The sequence below is a fragment of the Stegodyphus dumicola genome, chromosome 10 (genome assembly GCF_044657685.1).
Source record: "Stegodyphus dumicola isolate Sdum_Otavi_A_Nest chromosome 10, ASM4465768v1".
In the NCBI taxonomy this organism is placed as follows: Eukaryota; Metazoa; Arthropoda; class Arachnida; order Araneae; family Eresidae; genus Stegodyphus; species Stegodyphus dumicola.
In genome coordinates this window covers 125,664,435-125,688,408 of record NC_140777.1, presented here as the reverse complement: position 1 = coordinate 125,688,408, position 23,974 = coordinate 125,664,435, and the positions used below count along the sequence as shown (strand labels likewise).

Below are 23,974 nucleotides of genomic sequence, written 5' to 3'. Positions count from 1 at the left end.
TCCGATCTTCATTCTAAAAATCTTTTGTAACATAATCTTTACTTCCTGTAATTCTGAAAGAAACCCGTCATCTAATCTCTGTTGTGGAATTATTCCTAGGATGTGATGTAAACTTAGCCCAGCATCCGGACATTAATAAAATGTAATCTGCTGTAAAAGGTCTTTGCGCAGTCTCCCTCTTATTTGCTTTTACTCTTCTTCATGACCACTCTTTGGTTCGCCACCTCTTTGTTTCATCTTGCTGCTAACTATGCCATTATCTAAAATGTGATACGCTATATAAAATTATGGGGTGCATGTTGCACCCATGATGAGGTGTGAAAAAGGATATGTTTTCATAATTAGTTCATTGTCTAGCAATAAAAATTATGTTCAAGGCCACATCTATCTTCAGATATTTCTTTTGTTATGCATCATTCAAACTACACTGTGAAATAACTGCCCAAATCTGTTATAATCAAAAGATAATTACAATTTTTATTATTACAGGTAAGTCAGAGAGGATCTGATGAGATGCTAAAAACTTCAATGGAAAATTTATTCCTCAATTGGATTTCAATAAAATATCTACAAACTGCATATAAATATGCCTGTTCATCTGCAACTTCAAAAGTTCTAACATCCAATGAAATGAAATGCGACATTACTACTACAATATTCAAAAGGAAAAAAAAGTATGTTTTAAGTCTTCAGGGATTTAACACTTAAGAGATTCAACATTAGAGTGTATTCAAGGTTGCTGATCTGAGCTTAATATGTTTCAAGTATGTGTGACAGAAAATTATTTGTTGCATTTCTGTCCTAATAGCATTTTGTCACTCGAAAACTCAAAATTATCATTTCACGTAAACTTATTAAGGTTCATTTTCCAATGAAACAAAAGTGTTAAATATGCTGAAGACTTTTATATTTTATACCTAAATTTTGCTTCAAATTTCTACAATTTGATTATGCTGTTTTGAAAAAACATAAAATTATTGTTCAAGGAATAAAAGCATGATAATTCAATATTTTTAAATGCTTTTAAATGCATGAATTTTGAAAGTAATTTTAATGTTACTTAATATTGTTATCATAGTTTACAACAGTGGTTCTCAACCTTTTCACTAATGCATACCATCTAAACAAAAATTGAAAACCTTTAGTACCACCACTACATTTTCAATTTCTGAATAGAAATATTAAATAATAATAATAATAATAAAATCTGAAAGCTTTCGGATTTTACATTACGCCCAAAGGGATGCTTTTTTAACCTTTTGTGTGTTACCTTTATTAAATACCATGCTCTTCGCACTTAAACCATAAAATTCAATTCAACAGCATTATCGCAAAATAATTTAAAAAATGAGCATATCTTTAGAATTTCCGATGTCTCGTGCGCTGGATATAAAAATCTTTCTTTTTTTTCCCGTACAGTTTTGCTATTGCTTGCTTTGAAATCGTCGAGTTTGTTAATCAAAAATTCGTTGTAAATTTAGTTTCAGGTGCGACTTTCTTTATTTCAAAAATCTTTCAGGAATGTCTTCCTGTTAAAGCCCGAGCTCTGTCACTGTACTTATTTGAAGGACATTCTCAGACATAAAAACTGTCAATTACTTTGAAAATTTCACTTGCAGTGGCTCTATCACGAAGAGATTCACAAAATAAATACTCTTCAGCAATTTGTTTATCTCCTTCAAAACGTATGTAGACTAATAATTGAACAAAGCTTGTTATATCAAAATTTTCATCCAATTGCAATACGAAATATTCACTGTTTTTGTTTACTATTTTTTGAATAAGTGCCCTCTTATGGAATTTGTCATTTCATGAATTCGTCGACTTTCTGTATCATTTAATAACGGAATATTATTACGTTCATTAGCCTCTTTTTTGCTGAACAATGTTAAAACTATATCTTTAGCTGCTGGTAATATAAGGTTTTCTCCAATAGTGTGAGCATGCCTAGTCTTAGCAATTTTTAGGCTTACCAGGTAACTAGCTTCCAAAGTTTTTTCACTTGAAGTAATAAAACCTTTCATTACTTGTCTACTATTTTTGAACTCTGATAATTTCCTCTTAAAATAGCCTTCAGATATATAGTTTAAATTTGCATGCAATTCAAGATATCTTTTAAAAGACGATGGTTTCATACTTTGATTGCATAACAGTTCACCGCAAACAACACATTGAGGTTGAGGGTTCATTTCATCTCCATTCCACGTAAACCCAAATGATAAATAACTTTCATTATATTTTATAAATATTTTTCTTTTCAATATTCTTAGTGCTAGTAAATTGTCCTGGATCCGTCCCCTGTGAATCATCACTTTTCCGCTTAGTCAATCCTAGCCATTTTTCCATTTTGAAAATGTAGGTTTGTTTTACTATTTTTTCACAAATATTTAAATGCACAATACATTAAGAGTTCTTAAAAAACAGACGACGATATTCTCAAATCGAATAGAAAAGCAAGGAATACAAAGCAACAAGAAGACAAAATACCTACTATTAAAGACAGAAAACCAATGTAAAAAATTATTCTCATTGAAAATAGAGCAATATGAGCCCGGAAATGGCGACATATAAAGTGCTGATATGCTAATAAATCAATAAACTCTAACAGAATTAATGAGATACAATTATCTTTTTTATAGGAACTTCTTTATATTTCCTATTAAATACAGCATCCATTTCTATTACACCTTTTAAAAACATCATTAATGGCAAATTTTGTTATGTCCGCGGCTAAAAGATTTGTGAAACGTACAACTTGGAAGAACCACGAAAACTGCCATACAGACAGATCGTTTGCCTCTTGCTAAAGTCTATAAGCGGCTATTGACCCTGAATAAAGCCCAGATTGCATAAATTTAGGAGTGTTGGAGAAAAACATCAATCAGTATATCAGGGTTTTAATTTTTGAATTTAGTTAAAAATACTTTGCTTCTTTGCGTACCAATGTTTTATGGAATAGTAAACTGCTAATAATAATAATTATTTTGAGATTTGAACACCTAAATGCTGTTTCTTCTACTGGATTATCTGTATTGCATTACTGAAAAATTAAAAATTGTATGGTATTAGAAATTTAAATTTTTCAAATTTCGTTTAACAAATTTAAGATTTTATTAGGGAAGGTTAACTTGATTGATCTATTTTGTATTATTGTTTAACTATCTCTGAATTAATATTTTGAATTATTTTAACCCATTAGCCACTGGTGTTGCACTGACACAATGGTTGAAATAAATGCAGATAAAAATTAACCTACCAAAGATATTTTATATTAGCAGATGATTTTATGCAAGAAATATTATGAAGATTATTTCAGTAAAAACACATGTATTCAACATTTATTTTTTATAATAATTATTCATATTCAAAGCAGAATTTAAGAAAAATTTTCGACCAGGTACTTTTGCTGAAAAATTTAAGGGAAGAATCATCTTCTTTAGGGGTGAACTATTTCTAGCCAAAGTCACTGCTTATCAGAATATTCCATCAATCAGCTGTTTGCATTTGTGTGAGGACAGAAAGGAAAACAGGTGTTGTGAAGTTGCAATATCAGCAGGAAAAGGGTATTCCCCTTCTTTACTCATGCCTATGGTTGCTATGGTTGATTTTCATTCTAGGCTTTAAAAATGCCTAGAACAAGGTGCCTTACATTAGAAGAAGCCCTTCAAAGATTTTTTGATGAAGAAACAGATGATGATAATGACTAGAATGAAACCGATATTGTTGTTCTACCAGAAATTGCAGAAGCTAATGATGAAGAAGAAGCGAATTATAATTTTCTGAATAATAATCATATTTTACAAAATGATACTACTGGGGAAGTTAAAGTTCACGTTAAGAAGTAAGTTTCAGCCTTCTAGAAATAGTGCTAGTCATGTGAAAAAGTTTAAAAAATAGAAAACTGAAATGGATAAAAAGAGAATTGTCAGTTGAGTCACAAGAAAAGAATGAAGAAAAAGACAGAATAAAAACTATACAGACAAAATAAAAGGTAAAACTAGTGGAGATATTTTCAACTTTCTTTCTGGTTCCAACATTTACTTTCTTCTCGTTAAAGAGACAAATATATATGCTCTGTAAAAAAATTGCACAGAATTTTATTGCATGAGCCTACATGAGAAGATTAATTGGAACATTATTATTATTGCTTATGGGATATCATTCTTTACCCCAAGAAGAAATGTATTGGTTTCTTGATAAGGACATTTCTGTTCCTATTGATGAATTGATGTCACGTTTGCAGTACAGGAAAACAAAGCAAAATTTGCTTTTAGCTAATGACAGTCAAATTGGCATCCATGATAAATTATATATGGTGAGACCATATTTCAACTTACTAAATAAGAAATTCTAACAATTTGGTATTTCCATGATTTGAGTATTGACGATGAAATGATTCCTTATCGGGGTAAACATTTGGCAAGGACATTTTTAAAAGGGAACCATAAGACGCATTTCACTTTGATATTCTTTTAGGTAAGTCAACAGCTCCAAAATCTGAATATGAAGAATTTGATCTTGGAGAAAGTGTAGTGATAAATTTGCTCAGTGTTGTTGAAACTGTAAGAAAGGGGTTATTATGATTTCCAGTATGAAGTACGAAGAGAAAAACAAAATAATTTTTGCCCCATGGAACAACAATTTGGTTGCAACATTTGAAAAAAATTAAGCCCATAAAAAGTGTTTCCCGTTATTCAAGAACACAAAAGAAAAAGGTTTTTTTATCTCAGCCTCGTCTTAATGAACAATACAATGACAAAATGAGAGGAGTCAATTTATGCATCAATTTTGTGACCAATTACAGAATAAGAGTTCATGGCAAAAAATGGTGGTGGCAATATTTACTGATAACTTTGTATTAATTTAGAAGTTAAACAACAAAAATCAGAGTTATATTTGCAAATTTTCACAGGACTAGTTTTGATAGTTATACTGAACCACCATCCAAAGAGCAAATAAACCTGATAAGGTATAGTGATAAGATAAGAATGGTTGGACAGGAGTTAAGATACTGGTGCTATCTACTGATGAAACAAGAAAACTAAAACATAATTTCCTTAAAGGCTGATGGTAAAGATGGATTGGAATTAGGGTCTCCACTCTAAGAAAACTTTGCACGAGTACAATCATACTCACTAAACATCTGTATTCTTATTCCACTGATGTTACGCGAACAGAACACTTGAGTTTTCCACAGGTAAGAGCACTTTTTTAAAAAATATTTTCAGTGTAAATTTATGTTTTATATACTTAATTTAACACTTATTATTATTTGTATAAGAAAAAAAAATCATTCCTTATTGTTTTGACGGTTAGTGGATTAACAATGAGATTATTGTAAGACTGAAGTGATTATAAACTTTGAAAGCTCTCCTCATAAAATTTTTTCATATATAATTAGTATTTTTATAAGAGTGATTTTAATTATATATATATATATATAATGTTTTAGAACAGTTTAAAAAGGCCAGTTGTCTTTAAACAAGGAATGCTTTCATTTAGGCCTTCATAAGTAACTGCCAGAGCATCCTTAACCATGGTGAATAAACACTAATTCGTTAATGTGGATTTGCCCATTAGATGGAAATGTTTGTTATTAAGAGAAAGCTGTGGGGTCTTCCAGTTTGTGTAATACAGTACAAAGTCCGAGATCCGGACATCCAGTATCTGGAATGATCTAAAATCTGGACCTCAAAGCCACCAACATTTTTTTTTTTTATGCTTTATGCATGCGCATTTGATTCTCCCCCTCCGTGCACATAATAAAACGTTTTTGAAGAAACAATAACTTTAGCATAAACTTGTATGATCGATAATTTGGCTCTGTATGTGCATATCTGCTTGGCATACATATCAAAACATTCTACATCGATTTTATACCTACTAATATTTTATATCCCTGGCGAATTATTTATTATATTTTATCAACACATGACAACTTGAGTAATGACTTGTATAGCGATGCCTAAACAATTTTTTTATGTTAGTAATTGAATAATAGAGTATGGTATGGTTCAGTTTGATATGGTAACCTATGTTTACATTACGCTTGGCAATGATAACAGATTTAAGTTAAATGAGTCAAGAAATGTTGACGAGGAAAAATTTAATAAAAATTTCTTTCTGTATTCTAAAAATAGATTTTGTTAATGATACACGTAGGCCGAAAGATTACATTTAGTGCTATTTCAATTAAGAATAACTGATTTGTTATTCACATAACCCCAGAACTAGTGCCCATATGGCTGCACTGGGTGGCAGAATTTACTGGAGACAAAGGCGGACAAAGGGAGGCACTTGGTAAGAGAATTTAGGACCCACAGAGACTGCATCAGGCAGCAAGACATCTAGCACCGGCTCTCAATAAGTATATGTGAGAATTTATTGATTAAGGACTCAGATAAGCCATAAGCATGTGCAAGAAATAGACATAAGAATAATAAATAACAAAACTAATACAATTCAGGCTTAATTGTGTCAGTGTGTGATAGAAGCAACATAAAATTTAGCGGAAGAACTTTTCTTTAATCGCCAATCTTACCTTACATAGCCAAATATGTTTAGTGAACGATGGCTAAATTTTATGATGATAGCTGCAAATTTTAAAGGTTTTCGGATATTGCAAACCAAAGGTAAAATTTTCCGATTAACAAATTTTATAAAGAAATGTGGAGAAGCAGTAATAAATGAAGATGATATACAGAAGTTTTTCATTATAATGACAATGCTCCTCAATCATCAGTCAATTAATGGATGGCAAAATCTGTAGTATTGTTGGTTCTAAATCCATAAAATACCACTACCGATAGTAAAGAAAGTGACAGAGAGGTTACTGAAAACGAAAAAATTTCGATTCACAAGTTAGTCAGAATTCTCGACACAGCAATTAGAGAACTTCAACAATGTAACTAAACAAGAAATTCTGTCTGTCTACAGAATAAAAGAGAAAATATTAGCAGAAAAAACAAAGCAACTTACATCGAAAGAAATGTTTAATAAAGTAAACAATAAATATTAAGATTTTTTATTTTTATTTTTATTTTTTTGTAAATTTTGTTACTCTTTAGATCATAAATGCTTCATTATTTCATAAATCACAATTTCATATTTTTAATTTTATAATTTCTAAATGCCATCTTACTAGATTTAAATTGATGATCTAATATCCAGAAAAATCCCAAATTCAGAATCGTGGAAGTCCTGACGAGTCCGCATCTCGGACTTTGTACTGTATAAATAAATTACAAATGTCAATAATAGAAAGCATAATTTCAGTAATATTATTTCAAATGAAAAACTAATTAAAATTATATTTTGAAATTTCCTGCAATTTTGTAATTTAATTAAATTAGAAATGCCAATAATAGAAATCATAATTTTAGTAATATTATTTCAAATGAAATATTCATTAAAATTATATTTTGAAATTTCTTGCAATTTTGTAATGTAATTAATAGATGTATTTAAAATTTTTGTATTTGAAAAGTTTTAAGTCTTCCCTAAACAGATATAATAAAGAAATTTATTTATTTTTTTATTTTATATTTACAAAATTATATGGTCTATATTATTAGAAGCCATGTAGAACTTAGTTTACAAAATTTAAAAAACCTAACTTGAGCACAGAATTAATTGTCTTAAATTTTAATTTTTGAACATTTTTTTATTTCAAGTAACTACTTTGAAGATTTTTACTGCCATAAGTTATAAATGCAAACTTTGATAATTCTACAATACTAAAAGCTAGCTACCTTTTTTAAGGAACGAAGGTTTTTATCTCCTGTTGTACTTAAGGATACCACAGCCATCAGCAAGTTGTAATGCTGATTTGCTTTGTGAGGATCTGCTCATTTTTATCACAGACATTCTGTTGTATTGTATTTTGTAAGTTTCTTTTATTAATTTCTAAAGTATATTTTACATTGCTTTACAATTAATAAAATGTGGATTGTTTTTTAAGTGTTATATAATTTTAATACATATTTTATGAATATGTAAAAGAGAATTTTGGATTTATATTAATAACAATTTTTATGAAAGACTTTCAAGATAAGGACAGTAAAATATTATGATTATGATATTCACGCAAAGATTTTCCAGAACCATGAACTTTTTCCAATTATTTCTTGAAAAAAATTAAGACATTCTCTACTGCATTTTAACAGAAAATTGAACTTGCAGACTTTAAAAATTTCAATAGACTTTTCAATTTGCATTTATTGTTAAAAATGATATCTACAAGATTTTAAAAAATTATTTACATCAAATTTTTCCCCCTAAAATTGTATTTTTCTTTTTTTCGCTTATGTTTTAGTACTTTCTTCTAAAAAGACTTTTCTCTTCTCTGGCTTTTTTCTTGTTGAAGGGGGGGGGACATTTAAAAATATCTACCATTCTAATAATAAATTAACAATAGCCATTTAATTTCTCTCTTCATCTAAAAATAACAAAGCAATAACCTTTCTATCATCATCTTTAATCCCTGTAATTCTGAAAAAAGATCCATCATCTAATCTCTGTCGCACAATTATTCCTAGAAGGTGACAAAATCTTAACCCAGCAAAAGATCTTTGTCTTTTTCTCTTACACTTTGACTCTTCTTCCAGCCTGCTCTTTGGTTCGCCGCCTTCTTTGCTTTGTCTTGCTGCTAACTATGCCGTTATCTAAAATGTGATATGCCGTATGAAATTGTGGAGTGCATATTGTACCCAATATTATGCATGAAGAAGAATATGTTTTGATAATCAGTTCATTGTCCAGCAATAAAAATTTGTGTTCAGTTTGGCCACGTCTGTCTACAAGTCTCTCCTTCATTGTGCATTGTTCTAACTACGCCACAAAATAATTGCATAATTGCACAAATCTGTTACAGCTATGACCTAGTTACAAAGATAATTAACTTATTATTATTACATACATAATAAATAATACATAAAATTTTGCATCTTTATTCTCATATTAGAAATCAAATCTTCTTGCTTCAAATTTTTGAATTAAAAAATGTCAGGCTTATATTTTCAGGATGAAATACAAACTTAATGTAATGATTGTTGAATATGTAGTACATGATTAAAATATACTAGAAACCTAAATCTAAATTGTTGCAATATATACATATTACAACAATTAATGTGGGATAATATTAGTACTCTATTATAAAGTATGACATTTTAATAAAAAATACCACTGTTATTTCAGAAATGTATGGCATTACATCACTCAAAAATCCAACTTAACATACTTAATGAAATGGCTAGGCTACACTATTTAATATGAGATAAGGGATTCAAAAATCATTAAATATCAGTGAAATAAATACAACAATGTTTTAATGCAGGGTTTCTTAAACTTTTTGTTGTGGGGACCCCATAATATTTATGAAAATTTTATGGGACCCCCCATAAGCATTGCACAAATCCAACACACCTGCGAGTGAAACTATCAGCTTCTTCGCTTGTACTGTAATATACTATTGCAGTTTTAAGTCATTAACTTTAATTTTTAAAGTAAATTGAACGTTTCTATCATAAAAAAATGTATCGAAATGTTTTCGTTTTTGCTTTTTCTGTATTGTCTTATCTTTATCTATTTTCAGATACATTAAGTAAAGATATTTGGTAATTGTAAAAATATTATAAGTTAAAGAAATATCAAAATTGTTAAAATTTTTGGTGACTCCCTGCTGCAGGTTCCATGACCCCAATTGGGGTCGCGACCCACAGTTTAAGAAACTCTGTTTCAATGAGAAAATCAAATTCTGTTACATATAAATATTTTCCATTTCAAAAAGGAAGGAAGAAATATCGTCCAATACAAAATAACATTCTTGAAACAATGTTGCCAAATTATTATAATGCATTAGATAAAAGAATAATATAAGGAAGCATTAAAAAAACTTAGATTACTTACATATCAAATATTTTTTCTTTTCATTAAGCACATTAACTATTTTCCAAGCAGCTGAAGTTTCAGTACCATCTAATTTAGGTAAGTTTCTCATATAAATTTTTTTAAAATCACTTGATGTCCTAGAATTGGTTTCAGATTCTCCTGAGTATTCATTAGCAGATATGCGGTTGTCTAAATCACCTTTTGTTTTATGATACTGATAACCTAACGTGTAATCATAGCTTTCATGACCTCTACTTCCATATCCTTTTGGTTTGTTCTTAAGAAGGACACCTCCCAAGTCCTCAGCTATCAATTGATCTTCCAAAACATCTGACCAGATAGTGTTCCTTTTACGTTTTTGTTGTTGGGAAGTAGAATGTCCTACAGGGTTAGCAACATTTTCTAAGGATGTTGTTTCAATACAACTTTCAACAGATGGTGATATATCTGTTGAAGCCTTCTCAACAACATCTTTATTAGGTTTCCTGGAAGCTCTTTTCCAAAATGTGCATTCCTTGTCACTGTCCTCAGAATCACTGTCAGATGAACTGCTCTGTTTCACACGATAACCAACTACAGCATCCATCCTGCAGAATAAAAAAATAAATCATACACAAGTAATAAATTCTCATCTCCGCCCAAAAAATCTTCGGTTTTTTAATATTAAAGCTATACGGCGATTTTTTTTTTTGCTTTAGTGCAGTTCTTCATTCACCGGTTTGGTTTGGTTTCGTGGTGAAATTCCCTTTCTAAACATCACTCACATAGTCATATTTTTCATTTAAATAGGTTTTTTTTAAAAAACCTTTTGGTGGTCATCAAAGAGCCTAGCTCGCATCCCAGTTATGCACCACAGTGGGTCCAAATGAACATGACTTGCATTACAGGTTTCTGTTCTAATGGTAATGAACAAAACCCACTGGCGAATTAGACTTTAGTCCCAATGCGTGCAGATCAAGTGGGTTCATTCTTCAAAATAATGCAGTGCTTTCAAGTGTTATGAATGCGCTGAACATGCAAATTTGTTGATTTTACAAAGCACTGATGGCAGTTGGATAACTTCCTCCATAGTAAAAGCGAACTTAGCAGTTTTTTCAGGAATTTTTATTGCTATATTTTGAATTCACATTATAGCTAGAAACTCTAAAGTATGTTTTTTTTTTTTTTTTTTTTTTTAATAAGGAATCTCATTCTGAAAACAAAAACCTTTTTTCAGATAATAAAAGTGATTCGGATACACTTTTTGTTTTAAAAGTTCAGAATATGATTCAAAGGGAGAAGATTTTATAATGGTGCAAAATATTATATTGTGTACTATTCCATGTTTCAAGGCCTTCTTCACACAAAACTGTTTTTAAGTAAATATCTATATATATATATATATATTCAATAGTTTTTTTATTGTTATAATATTATATGCCTTATTGAATTAATTATCTAACATGGCTTGTTACATTTTAAAAAACCAGCACCAAAATATTATTATATTGACAGATTAATAACATGTGAAAATATTTAATGGCAAATAAAGTATTTTTATTAAATTTATTAGTTTATTTTCTTTTCAAAACCATCTCTATTTTTCTGGCTTACAGATGGTGACACTGAGCAAAGTATTTATGGAGAAAATAAGTGCCACCTGTTTTGACTGCGACTGATAGATATCGTATGTATTTCAGAAGAAAGAATTTTTTATTCGTGTAACTGCCAAAGTGTTAAACATTTCGTTGATCTGGACGCTAGTTATCATATCCAATCTCTTGAGTACTTATGGGGTAGTGTCAAAGAGATGCCTACCAACATTTATACCCTTATTTAATTGAATTCATGCAGGGCTGTATGCATTTCAAAGGGAAAATGTTCTCTGCCATGGCAAATGGCATTTTTAATTTAATGTCTGCTATTTAGTGTTATAAGATTCTTCTTTCTTAATGCAATATTTGAAAATTACTATTGTTGCAAATATTTTAATCTTTTTTTAATTGTGCAGTTGTTTTTGTGTACTGCTGTGCATTATTTTACTAGGTTAATTATTTGTGGCTTTCAGTTCTGAGTTCAGTAATGCTTAAATTGTAAAAGCAGCTTAAGTAAAATTTGAGATACGAGGGCCATCCAGGAAGTAGATTACGTTTCCGTCTGTGTCCGCAAGGGGCGGGGCTAGCGCGGCCATCTTAGGGTCAGAGCGTTGTGCAGCTCAGTCTGCATCTAGCCGTGCTAGTGAGAGGTTCGTGCTGTGCTCCGTTCAGATACTGTGACGGTTTGAAATGTCTGCGTTAATTGAAAATCCCGCGAGCTGCGAGGTGCGCTCAGTAATAAGGTTTCTGACTGCAAAAAACTGTAAACCGATAGAAATCTATCGGCAGCTTCGTGAAGTGTATGGGGACAACATTATCACTGAAGGTGGAGTGCGTCAGTGGGTCATAAGATTTCAAAATGGCCGAACCAATGTTCACGACGAAGATCGAAGTGGGAGACCCAGCATAGTGACCGCCGAACTTCTCGAAAAAGTCGATGCTAAAGTCCGTGAAAATCGAAATTTCACAATAACGGAACTTTCTTTGAGTTTTCCACAAATTTCGCGAAGTTTGTTGCACGAAATCATTAGCGAAAAGCTTGGTTACCACAAGTTTTGTGCAAGATGGATTCCAAAAATCTTGACAGAGGACCACAAAAATCAGCGAATGGCTGCAGCGTTGAACTTTTTGGACGCTTACCATAAGGATGGTGACTCTTTACTCGATCGCATCGTTACTGGTGACGAAACATGGGTGAAACATGTGAACTGTGAAACGAAATTGCAATCAATGCGTTTTGATGACGACGCACAGCTGCAAGAAGAGGTAACGAAGTGGTTAAAGGCGCAGGCGGCCGAATTTTTCGACGAAGGAATTTCCAAGCTCGTACATCGCTACGATAAATGCCTTAATTTGTATGGTGACTATGTAGAAAAGTAGTATTTGAGTGTGGCTTTCATCTGTATATAATAAAATTTGTTTCCTATACTTTGTTTATTTTTTTATTCCAAAACGTAATCTACTTTCTGGATAGCCCTCGTATGTGCGAATGCATTCTTAATGGGCCCAGGAGACAATTTTGTTGATTTCTACCCAACTTGTCGATTTTTTGGATGATTTCCAGAAACACATTTTCAAAGTCCTATGGCCAATTCTTCCAGAACAGTCCATGTTACAGTATATACACTGAGGTCCAAAAACTAGCGAGTTCAGTTCTTAACCAACTGTAATATAGCAGTCAGCTTAATTGTGATTTAGGTTTTATCCTGAGAATGATTTGGTTTGATAAATTATGGCAAACAGCATTCGTTCGCATTTCAGCACATGGAAAATAAGTACTTTTAAGGACCATTAATGAAAAAAATTAAGAACCTATGAGCAAATGGGAACTGAATAAATTCAGTTAAAAATAATTTTTATGCCTGAACTTCACTTTTGTAATACCATCCTAAAAGTAAAATAGATCCATAAGAAGGATGAATTATTATTATTAAACATGAATTAACAAAATTATTAATAACTTTGAGAATAAAATCAACTTTATAAAATGTATCAAGTAGCATTGAATATTTTACACTCATAATAGTTGGACATAGTTATAAGAAGATAAATGACATTTTATTTTTGTTTTAATAACAGCTTTATTTTATTATTACTATTTTATGTTTCCTTTTGTCACATACTTACTCAGTTTACAGGTTTAGTAAATTATAGGTAGATTTTATACCAAGCGGCATGGATTAAAATGAGAAGTAAGATGATAATCAGCATGATTCATAACCAAAACTGGATGTTGTCATTGCTGCTGCTTGCTTAGAGAAAGACCTGCTGATTAAAACAAACCTGAAAGGCCTGATGTAGGCACAGTTGGCAAGTTTTAAAAGTTAGTTGGATTCTGTCTGCCGCAGTTAGTGTCGTAGTTTTATGTAGAGTTCCAGGGATTGTAACCCAGTTAATATACTTTAAGGTTCCAATAAGCCACTAAAGCACCAGAGATGATAAATTGTTTGTATCATTTCAAGTCTCACTAGATGCAAAGACTAAGTTTTACATGAATTTTTACATTTCTGTGTTTTATCTTGTGACCACGTAAGAATTAATGAAAAGCAATATCTCAGTTTCATATGCAGAGATAATTTTTAAAGGTAAGCAGTAATAAATAATTAAATTAGGTAGTCCAGAAAAAGGTTAAAAAAGCCTTATTAATATAACAATCTAATAAAATTTCACATTTTAAAATACATTTAATTTACGACACTGATTCATAAACAATATTAGGATAATTACATATTAAAAGCTACAAAACATTTATGTTTTGTAACAATACTCAACAAAATATTTATGCATCTTTTTAATTTAAAGCCTTTTCAGACATTTTGGCTAATTTATATTGATTTCCTTCTCTTTAAGCATCTTTTCTAACAATCAGAAATTTGTCTCAATATGCAAACCAATGTTCTCACTAGTTTCTGTGTGCTTTATCTCCTAACTTAACAATGTACCTCTCCACAATGTACCTATGAGGGTTTACTTGATTTTGTACAAGTTAAATAGTCCAAAACCTCCCAACAGAAGTGAAGCAAATTATTGCTATATCTGAAAGTAACTACAGTCAAAAGTCGTTAATTCGGACACCCATAATCCGGACCTCAAAGCTACAAACTTTCTGCGCATGCGTCACTTTGACGCATGCGCGTAAGATCTTTACGGCTGCGAATATGCTTGTGCGTGTGCGCAAAATATGTTTACGAGTGCGCATTTAATATAATATAACGGACGGTATAAGCTAAGCTAAAATTATCTATTTCAGTTAATGTTGCAGATTGCGTTGTTCCTTAATCTTCGAATTGGATCCGGTTTATTATTTTTTGCAGACTGTTAGAGCAATTTTATAAAAGTAAGCTTGAACTTTCGATTATGTCAAATGGAATTTCTGATATATATTTACTAATATGTAAAGGATCTACAAAGCGAAAGTATGTTTCAAAGTTCATTAAAGAAAAAGTGGAATTGCTGCAAAAAATGGATAAAGGCATATCCTTTGTTTATCTTTAACGCCGCGGCGCACAATGAATTGGAAGTTGATCTGTCAGCACTATCCTTATCTTCAGGGCAGATGTTTTTATTTTATTTGGCTTATAATTCCTTACTAAATGTAGTATTTCATCTCGATGTACTCCGTCTTTGATATGATTTAAATAAAGTTCCTCGTCATTATAATTTGCTTCCGATAGCGAAGAAAGTGACAGAGGTTATCGAAAATGAAAAAATTTCGATTGACAAATTAGTCGGTAGACACAGCAATTATAGGACTTGAACAGCGGAACTTTGTAACTGAACAAGAAATTATGTCTGTTTATAGAATTATTATCACATAAAAAATGAAGCAACTTAAACAACTTACATTGAAAGAAATGTTTAATAAAGTAAACAAATAAATATTAAGCTTTTTTTTTGTAAATTTTGATACCCTTTAGATCATAATTGTTCTTTATTTCATAAATTACGGTTTCATATTTTTAATTTTATAATTTCTGCATGCCATCTTACCAGATTTAAACTGATGATCTATAATCCGGAATCGCCGAAGTCCCGACGAGTCCAGATTAACGACTTTTGACTGTACAATGTCAGATAAAGGTTTAAATAAGCCTCAGAACTTAGAACATAAAGGCATGCTCAAAATAAAGGCTAACAAAATCAATTACAGCTCATGGTGATATAATTAAACAAGAACAGTCAAATTCAAACTAAGAATGTGGATTTATGGTTAAAGTCTAAAACAATTTAATTTTAATTTAGCTGGCTTAGTAACTCTATCACATGAAGAAATAGGAATGGGAAATTATTGTAAAGGCTGAAATCATAAACAACATAAACATATAAACAAATCAAATCATAAACATATAAATTTAAACATTTTATTTTCTACATGCTAACATAAGTTACTTAAGTAAAAAGAAACACTTTAAATGAGAAATAAAAATTTGAATAATATTTACATGTACTTTTCACTGGCTAGGGCATTTTTTAAAAAATCTTTTTTTGGCTTTAATCTTGTAAATATCTTCACAAGCTAATCTGATTTTAATTTTACTGTAAAATTGGACTCGGAATATTGAACTTGCCCGGAAAGCCTCTCGCATGGTCACCATTGGCGAGACAAGACGATACGATGTGAATATTATTTATTGGCAGATCATCACTCTTCTATAGTTTTCCCCGGTCATACAGTACAGAGATAACTGACAAAGTAATTATATTATATAATACTTCACAGTTAATTATTTTTAGACTTTTGGGTCATCTATAAAATCAAATTTAAATTTTACTGAGATGAGAAGTAAACCAGCCGGGACACCGGGATTTTGTCTGCAAACCGGAACATCTGGCAAGCCTAACTATAAGCGTTTTCTTTTCATTCTTCATGCCTCATAATTTGATAATGTCGGAATATGGGATAACAGAAGGAAGAGTGAAAATAAGAGATTTATTTGAAAATTTTGTCAAGCCCTGAAAAAAATTATATCACGTAGGGGACTACGTGACTTTGAACGAAAAGCTACAAACTTTTTGAGGACAATGCTTCTTTCGGCAGTATATACCTAAGAAACCTGCAAGATATGGTATAAAGATATTTGCTGTGGTTTGTTCTAGGATCTTCTATACTTTCAACATGGAAATTTATGCAGATCAGCAGACAGATGGGCCATACAAGAAAGTCAACGATTCTAGTGAAATAGCAAAGCGCATCTTAGCTTTATTACACAAATCTGGAAAAAACTTTACAGCAGACAATTGGTATACCAGTTATGAATTGGCCAATTTCTTACAGAAAATGATTTGATGAACCACAAACAGAGGAAAAAAATTATAATGTCGGAGATGTTAAATGTGCTCAAGGCAAAAAGATGGAAAATCAAAAACTAAATGTGTGAAGTGTAAAAAAAAATGGGTTAGAGTTGACTTTAAGGTATCTCTTGTATTATCGCGAAGTTGTTGTTTCATTTATCGCCAAGTTGTTGTATCATTTATGGTAACCTGAGTAGTTGAATGTTATGGAAACCCTATTATGACGTAAGTATTTGCATTATTCTGGGAAATTTTGAATCATAGGATGTTTTGCAAAGGCTTTTGTGGTGTGTGTTGCTTATGAAGTATATTGCTTAGACGGTACAATGGCTGAATGTAGTAAGATTAATTTGAAGTTTCTGTATGATTTGGAACAAAAGGGGAAAAGTGCACTAATTGAATGAATTGTGCAAATGAAGGTTTACTTAGTAGCCATAGTATATTTTTTACTCTTATTTTTGTGAATTTCTGTGGCAATACCAATATACAGATTGTAGTTCAGATAATTTTAGGAAGTTTTTGAATGCTGTTAAGGAATTTTGTGTGCCACAGACCGAAGACGAACAAATTTCTAAATAAGGTAAAGGGATTTTTGCTTTGTGTAGTTCTAAAATGCATACCAGGTTTTTCCTTTTTTGTGTTATTTTATTGTTTGGTTTAAAATGTAGTTTATTGAGATTATGTATTTTTCGTTTGCCTCTACTGTAGAATTGGGTGCTCCTTTGACTTTTTAAGTGAAAATATATGAATGTGTACATGGACAAACTCAAGGAAATGTGTAAAGCATAGTTTGTGCAATTCGAGGATTATTTTTTATGTGTAAATTAATGTGTTCATGGATAAAGGGAGTATGTAATCGCATTTTTGTGCAATTCGGGGATTTATTTTAAAGTGAAAATAGGTCGATGTGTACATGGATACCGAGTTGGTGCAATTCTTTGACTTGTTATTTTGGCTTGTGTAGCGGCAATGTTTGCGCCAAAAATCGCCACTATGCAGACCAAAACAACAAGTCAAAGCATTGCACAATCTCGGTATCCATGTACCGCCAAAAATCGCCAATGGGTACCCCAAAATATACTTTTACCAAAAAATGTCAAGAGCACTGTGAAATAGATGCTTCATGTATAAACTGCAAAATATCTAATGCTTCCTCAGCCTAATTGATCTGATAATTAATAACTTATTGTTCATGTAATAATTCTGCATAATTTGAATTATAATTGCATTCACAAATAAAAAAAAAAAAATTCTCATGGACATCAATGATACCTAGTCATCTGAAAAAAAAAAAATATTTATTTGTTTTTAATTTTAAAATTAACATTAAGCTATTTTACATAATAAATGTTGAGTACAACTCTAATATATGCCCTAATTACATCAAATGTGGCGATATGTGTTCTGCGCTGGTTTTTGGCACGATTGCGTGTTCTATGGCAACCCTGTTGACGTTGAAAAATCTTTCGCTGGAGCTCGTTGATTCGCCTCTGTGTCTGAGAAGATGGGAGGGAAAGATAAAATGGTAGTTGTTGAATTGAAGTTCGGCAAAAGGAAATATCATTGTGGCTATCCTGTTGAGGGGTAGTGGGTATTTGGAAGTGTGGAAAGAGGGTCTGGGAGATTATTTTTAATGGCAGTGCATGATAGAAGTAGGGATTTGTAATTTTATTTATTTGTGAACCATAGTATAAATTTTCTGGATAGTGTGTCTGGCTGTCATGTAAATACGATAGTGATTACGTGGCGGCATGTTAAAGGCGGTATGAAATTCATATTTCTGCTATTCGAAAACGCATTAATTCATGGTAAGTGCATTTTATTTTATCCTTGTTCTTATTTTGTAGAATGTTATGTTCATTGGTTCTTTAGTATGAATTTCTGTCGTTATTGTTGTTTTTTTAAACTGTTTGAAATTTACTTTAGTTTATTTTGTTGTTTAGTGTCTAGACTGTGCAATTCATAGATGTTTTTTATAGTTGAAATAGAACGCTGTGTACATGGTATTATTTGAAATTTATTGTTATGTTATTTTATTAAAGCGAGGAGTGCGTAGATCGTAGATTCCTTCCTTGCCCAAATTGTGCAATTAGTAGAATTTTTTTTAAGTTTAAACAGGATGCTGTGTACATGGTATTCTTTGAAATTTATTGTTGTTATGTTAATTTATTAAAGCGAGGTGTGTGTAGTTTGTAGATTCGTTCGTTGCCTACACTGTGCCATTCGTAGATTTTTTTTTTTAAGTTAAAACATGTTGCTGTATACATGGATTCTTGTCAAATATTTTTGGTTAGAAACTTTACATTTTTGCTATCTAAATTTTTTGTTTTTGGATTTTTAGCTAAATTCTATGTTGAAAACGTAGTTTTTGGATGTGCGAAAACCGAGTTTTTGGAGACATTTTAGGCTAAAAGTTAGAAATGTAGACAAAAAATTTAGATAGTAATATGGCAGCATGAAGTTTCTTGCCAAAAATATTTGGCGACTTGAGGGCGCATATCAGAGTAGTTCCAAATGTTGCAATTAATATAGAATGCATTTTTTACTTAATTGTAATTATATGTTTAATTTGTATGTCATTTAATTGCTTGGGGTGTGTTGACACCCCATGCACGTTATCCTGTTACATAATACAGCGTGCATCCTCCCGGGTTAACATCCTAAAGCCAATGGTAAGTTAAAAAAAAAAAAAAGAAAAAATATGAATTGAGTTCACTGCCTAAATAAATATACAACTGTAGTGTAAAATTGGGTGCCCCTTTGGCGACAGATTTTGGTGATGAAGCTCCATTTCTGGTTACCATGATAGTTTTCACTTAGTTTTAAATTCCTGATTTTTTTTTTTTTTTTTAAAGTGAAAATGGATTGATGTGTACATGGAGATTCTCAAGGCAAAGCACTATGTCAAGTTTGTGGAATTCTCTGATGTTTTATTAAGTGAAAATAGATCGATGTGTACATGTACAACGTGCAATTCTTTTACTTTTTATTTTGGTTTTGTGCAGCGGCCATCTTGGCATCAAAAAACAAGGGAAACCAATTGAAAACTTGGTTGATCTTTACATTATGGTAACTTGGCGATTTTTTGGCGAAAATTTGGCAACCAACTCTCCTACAGCAACCCTCTATTTTTTTTTCCCCGCCGCCATTTTGTCTTCACGACATGTTTCTTTTCTTCTTATCTACTGAACACTTCTTCCAACAATCTACTAGCCGAATTACACTTATGCTAGAAATTTTATCAAACAAAACTGCTTAATCATGACAAATATTCACTGCAAAATTGGGAAAAAGTGCACAATACCATACACCTTACGCGTTTTTCAAAATAACACATACACATAAACCATGTACACGCCGACTTATTTTTACTTAAAAAAACACCCCAGAATTGCACAAAAATGGCATTGCGCACACTCTTCACTATATCCATGTACACTGCTTTTTTTTTTTTCATAAATTAGAAAAATTTCACGAAAATACATAACAATTTTCTCAATCTTTAAACCCGGTAAAAAGAACATATATGAAATTACCTGATCGCGAAAAAGTATTTAGCCTTTACAAATATGAACATTTCCACATATAAAATAAATAAAATATCCAAAAACTTTTACCTCTAAATCATCTATTACATTATACACGTCACCAACGAATTCATACCGCAAGCATTACAAATACTTACTATCAAATATTTAAATTATTTCCATGCACGTTTATTTTAACTTAAACGTATACCAAATTCCTACAAACATAAAATTCACAAAATAACTATCATTTAATTAAAATATCACTAAACCATGTACACGTCGACTTATTTTTACTTAAAAAAACACCCCAGAATTGCACAAAAATGGCATTGCGCACACTCTTCACTATATCCATGCACACTGCTTTTTTTTTTCATAAATTAGAAAAATTTCACGAAAATACATAACAATTTTCTCAATCTTTAAACCCGGTAAAAAGAACATATATGAAATTACCTGATCGCGAAAAAGTATTTAGCCTTTACAAATATGAACATTTCCACATATAAAATAAATAAAATATCCAAAAACGTTTACCTCTAAATCATCTATTACATTATACACGTCACCAACTAATTCATACCGCAAGTATTACAAATACTTAGTATCAAATATTTAAATTATTTCCATGCACGTTTATTTCAACTTAAACGTATACCAAATTCCTACAAACATAAAATTCACAAAATAACTATCATTTCATTAAAATATAATTAAATTCAAAAACACTACTTAAAATATAAATGAGCACATACATTAAATTAATAAAAATTACCTTACAATCCTAATTACTTTAAACTAAATCATTGCTAATAACAATTTTCCCAATAATACCAAATTCCTTTCCACCTTACATTTAGAACAATGCATAAAAATAATATCCTCAAATAATTAAAAATACTAACTTACCTAATCTTCTTCAGAATCTTGATTACGTGGCGGATACACTTTTCTAATTCATTCAATAAAATTATTGAAAGATTTTTTCTGCAAATTTTTCCTCCATACTTCCTCCGCTAAATAAAAAGCAAACTTCTCTTTATCACAATGCCTAAATACCCATTTCGAATCACTTTAGTTAGGGCCATGGGATCCAAAAATTACACAACACTGTTTCACACAACACAGAATAAAGCTAAATACAAAATTTCCACATTTTTTCCCGATTTCCCCCCTTTTCCGATTAAAGAACCGTAATTCGTCCATTAATATCACATGACATATCCCATGATCTCTCATTTCCCTCACGTAAAATAATGCGTAATCGGAACTGAGTACTGCTCACATTATTACCAAAGTCCCAGGTAGTAACCTTTATCGCCTCCAAAATGTCGTCAAACTACCAGTTACCATATTGTAAAGATCAACCGAAAACTTTTAACAAATATACATATAGTTACTAAATTACAATGAATTACCTTAAAAAGAGTGTTAAAATTGAATTTTAACAAATGTTGTATAATGCCAAACGTATAGTAACAGGCTGAATTAGTCCTAGGTAAAAAAGTAGTTTCTTATTTTAAAACAGGAAAGAGAATAATCCTACTAGCAGAATATATATTCATTATTATCAAAATAATACCTTTTTCTATTTTACACACGCCCCCCCCCCCCCCAAAAAAAAAGTCAGGTAAAATCCTAGTATACCGTGCAGCCTTGGCGCGGTTTTGAAAATTATCGCCAACACCAAAAACGACCCAAAAAATGTTTATGTATATACTATCACTATGTTTATGTATATACTACATAACTATATATATTCTTTGAAAGACCCGTTTACTACTCATCCTATATGTTTCGTTTTTACTGCTCATTATAAAGTCGCCAAATCCCGTATGCACCGGATACTAGGATTCAGGAAAAAGGGTAAGCTATTTCATTTAAATTTTAATAATAAAATTTTGATTTCAAGATAACTGTACATAAGCACAAACTATTCTTAAGTTTACTACAATGAAAAACTGTATTCAGTTTATTGCACTAAAATAAGTAGAAATCGTATTTCTCTATCGAAAATGATAGAGAAAGGGGTAAAGAAAATGTAGAAATAATTCTTAAAGAAGCCAAACTCAAAACCACGTTCTTATTTAATACTAAAAAATTTAAACAGATAACTGTAAAATGTTTTTTCAATTTCTTATCATCAGAAAAGAAACACATAATATTTTAACACATTCTTAAAGGATACAAGTAATTCGCACTTAAAATAATACCTACGTTCAAAGAATGAAAAAAACTACTTAAACACTCGTAAACAATTTTAATATGGAGCGGCAAGAAATCCGTAGTTATAGTACTTTTTCCTATTCACTTTAGTGCCATTATAGATAAAATTTTCTAGATAATTTTCTTCAATAATTTAAATTTTATGCATTATTTTAAACAAAAATTAAATTAAAAAAATTTTGGATGTTTCAGACTGAACGCTTCTGTTTAGATTTCAAAGCAAAATTCCTTTCAACCGTCAAAGATTGTCTACATTGAGCCCTTTAACGACTGACGACGCGCGCCGCCGCCCGATTATGCAACAATTTAAACACATTCCACCCCTTGAAACGGTCAATGCTAATCATATGGCTTTTAAAGACACTGAAAAGGCTGAAGCCATCGCTGACAGCCTTGCTACACAATTTAGTCCATATAACGACGCATACTGTAGCCGCCCGTTAGACAGGGGCGCATACACTCACGTGTGAACATTTTCTGGCACAATCTATCCCGCCTGATCTCAGGCCTACTGACCAAACTGAGCTGCTAGCATTACAATGAAACCCAAAAAGGCACCAGGCATAGATTCAATTTCGAATCTCATGATCAAAAACTTCCCCGGAATGCACGGTCCTGAGTAATCTAATGTTTAAAAAATTTTACTTTTCTGACTGATGGAAAATTGTCATTCCTATTCCAAAACCAAGTCAAAATTTAAGTCTCCTCGTCAACTAAAGGCCAATTACCCTATTATCGTCTCTTTCAAAAATTTGTGAATTTATTTTGCTTAAACAGCTGACTAAATTCTGCCATGATCGAAATTTAGTAATCCCGGAAAAATTTGGCTTCCGGCATGAACACTCGACGGTACACCAGTTACTCCATGTAGTAGAATTCATTCGCGAGGGCTTTCGAAAACGAATTCGTAAAATTAGAATATTTGAATTCGATTTTTTGCATACGATGTGGTTATGTATATGGAATAATACGAGAGTAAAAAAACAAATTTAATATTTTGGTTGATTTTTAGCTATTTTAAAGTCTTCCGTCTCCTTAAGGGAATTTCTCTTTAATTTATTACTATTATTTTGTTACGAATTTGATATTTAAAAAGCTAATGTTAGTTCAATTATAAATTAAATGGTTTTATTTCCCGCGCAGTGCAGCGCGTGACGAATATTAAAAGAAAGCTAAGCCGGGAAATTGAAACTACAAGAGCGCGTGCGTGTAACATTTAATAAATATCTCTTTTTGATTTCGAGAAAGTACTAGAAAATTCTCGCGCGCGATTTTAAAATCTTATGAAAGGAGGAAAACCTCTCAGTTCGTAGTAGTTACTTAGTTTGTTGTTGTTAAGAAAATTGCTCTTGTTGACTGAAACGAATTCGCGGATTAGCTTTCTTTAGCTGCTTTGAATTAAGTTCTCTTGAACGTTTGAGTAGTTAAAAGATAAGTACTGTGAAATATTGTAATACTGCA

The 23,974-nt window shown here is 31.2% G+C and overlaps 1 protein-coding gene across 2 annotated transcripts in view; it reads right to left on the bottom strand.

Annotated features, from left to right (window-relative positions):
• LOC118199074 (phosphorylated adapter RNA export protein-like) overlaps positions 1-22,662 on the bottom strand; it is a 43,801-nt gene extending 21,139 nt beyond the window's left edge. Inside the window, exons 1-3 of one of the 2 annotated variants that reach the window (XM_085825516.1) lie at positions 22,505-22,662; positions 9,910-10,478; positions 7,142-7,228 (exon numbers count right to left, since the gene is read on the bottom strand). In XM_085825516.1, coding sequence (XP_085681642.1) covers positions 7,142-7,228; positions 9,910-10,477 — 655 coding nt within the window. In that variant the 5' untranslated portion in view covers position 10,478; positions 22,505-22,662. The remainder of the gene's footprint in view (positions 1-7,141; positions 7,229-9,909; positions 10,479-22,504) is intronic. The other variant, XM_035370864.2, reaches the window with a different exon arrangement.
• Between the last annotated feature and the right edge of the window lie 1,312 nt (positions 22,663-23,974).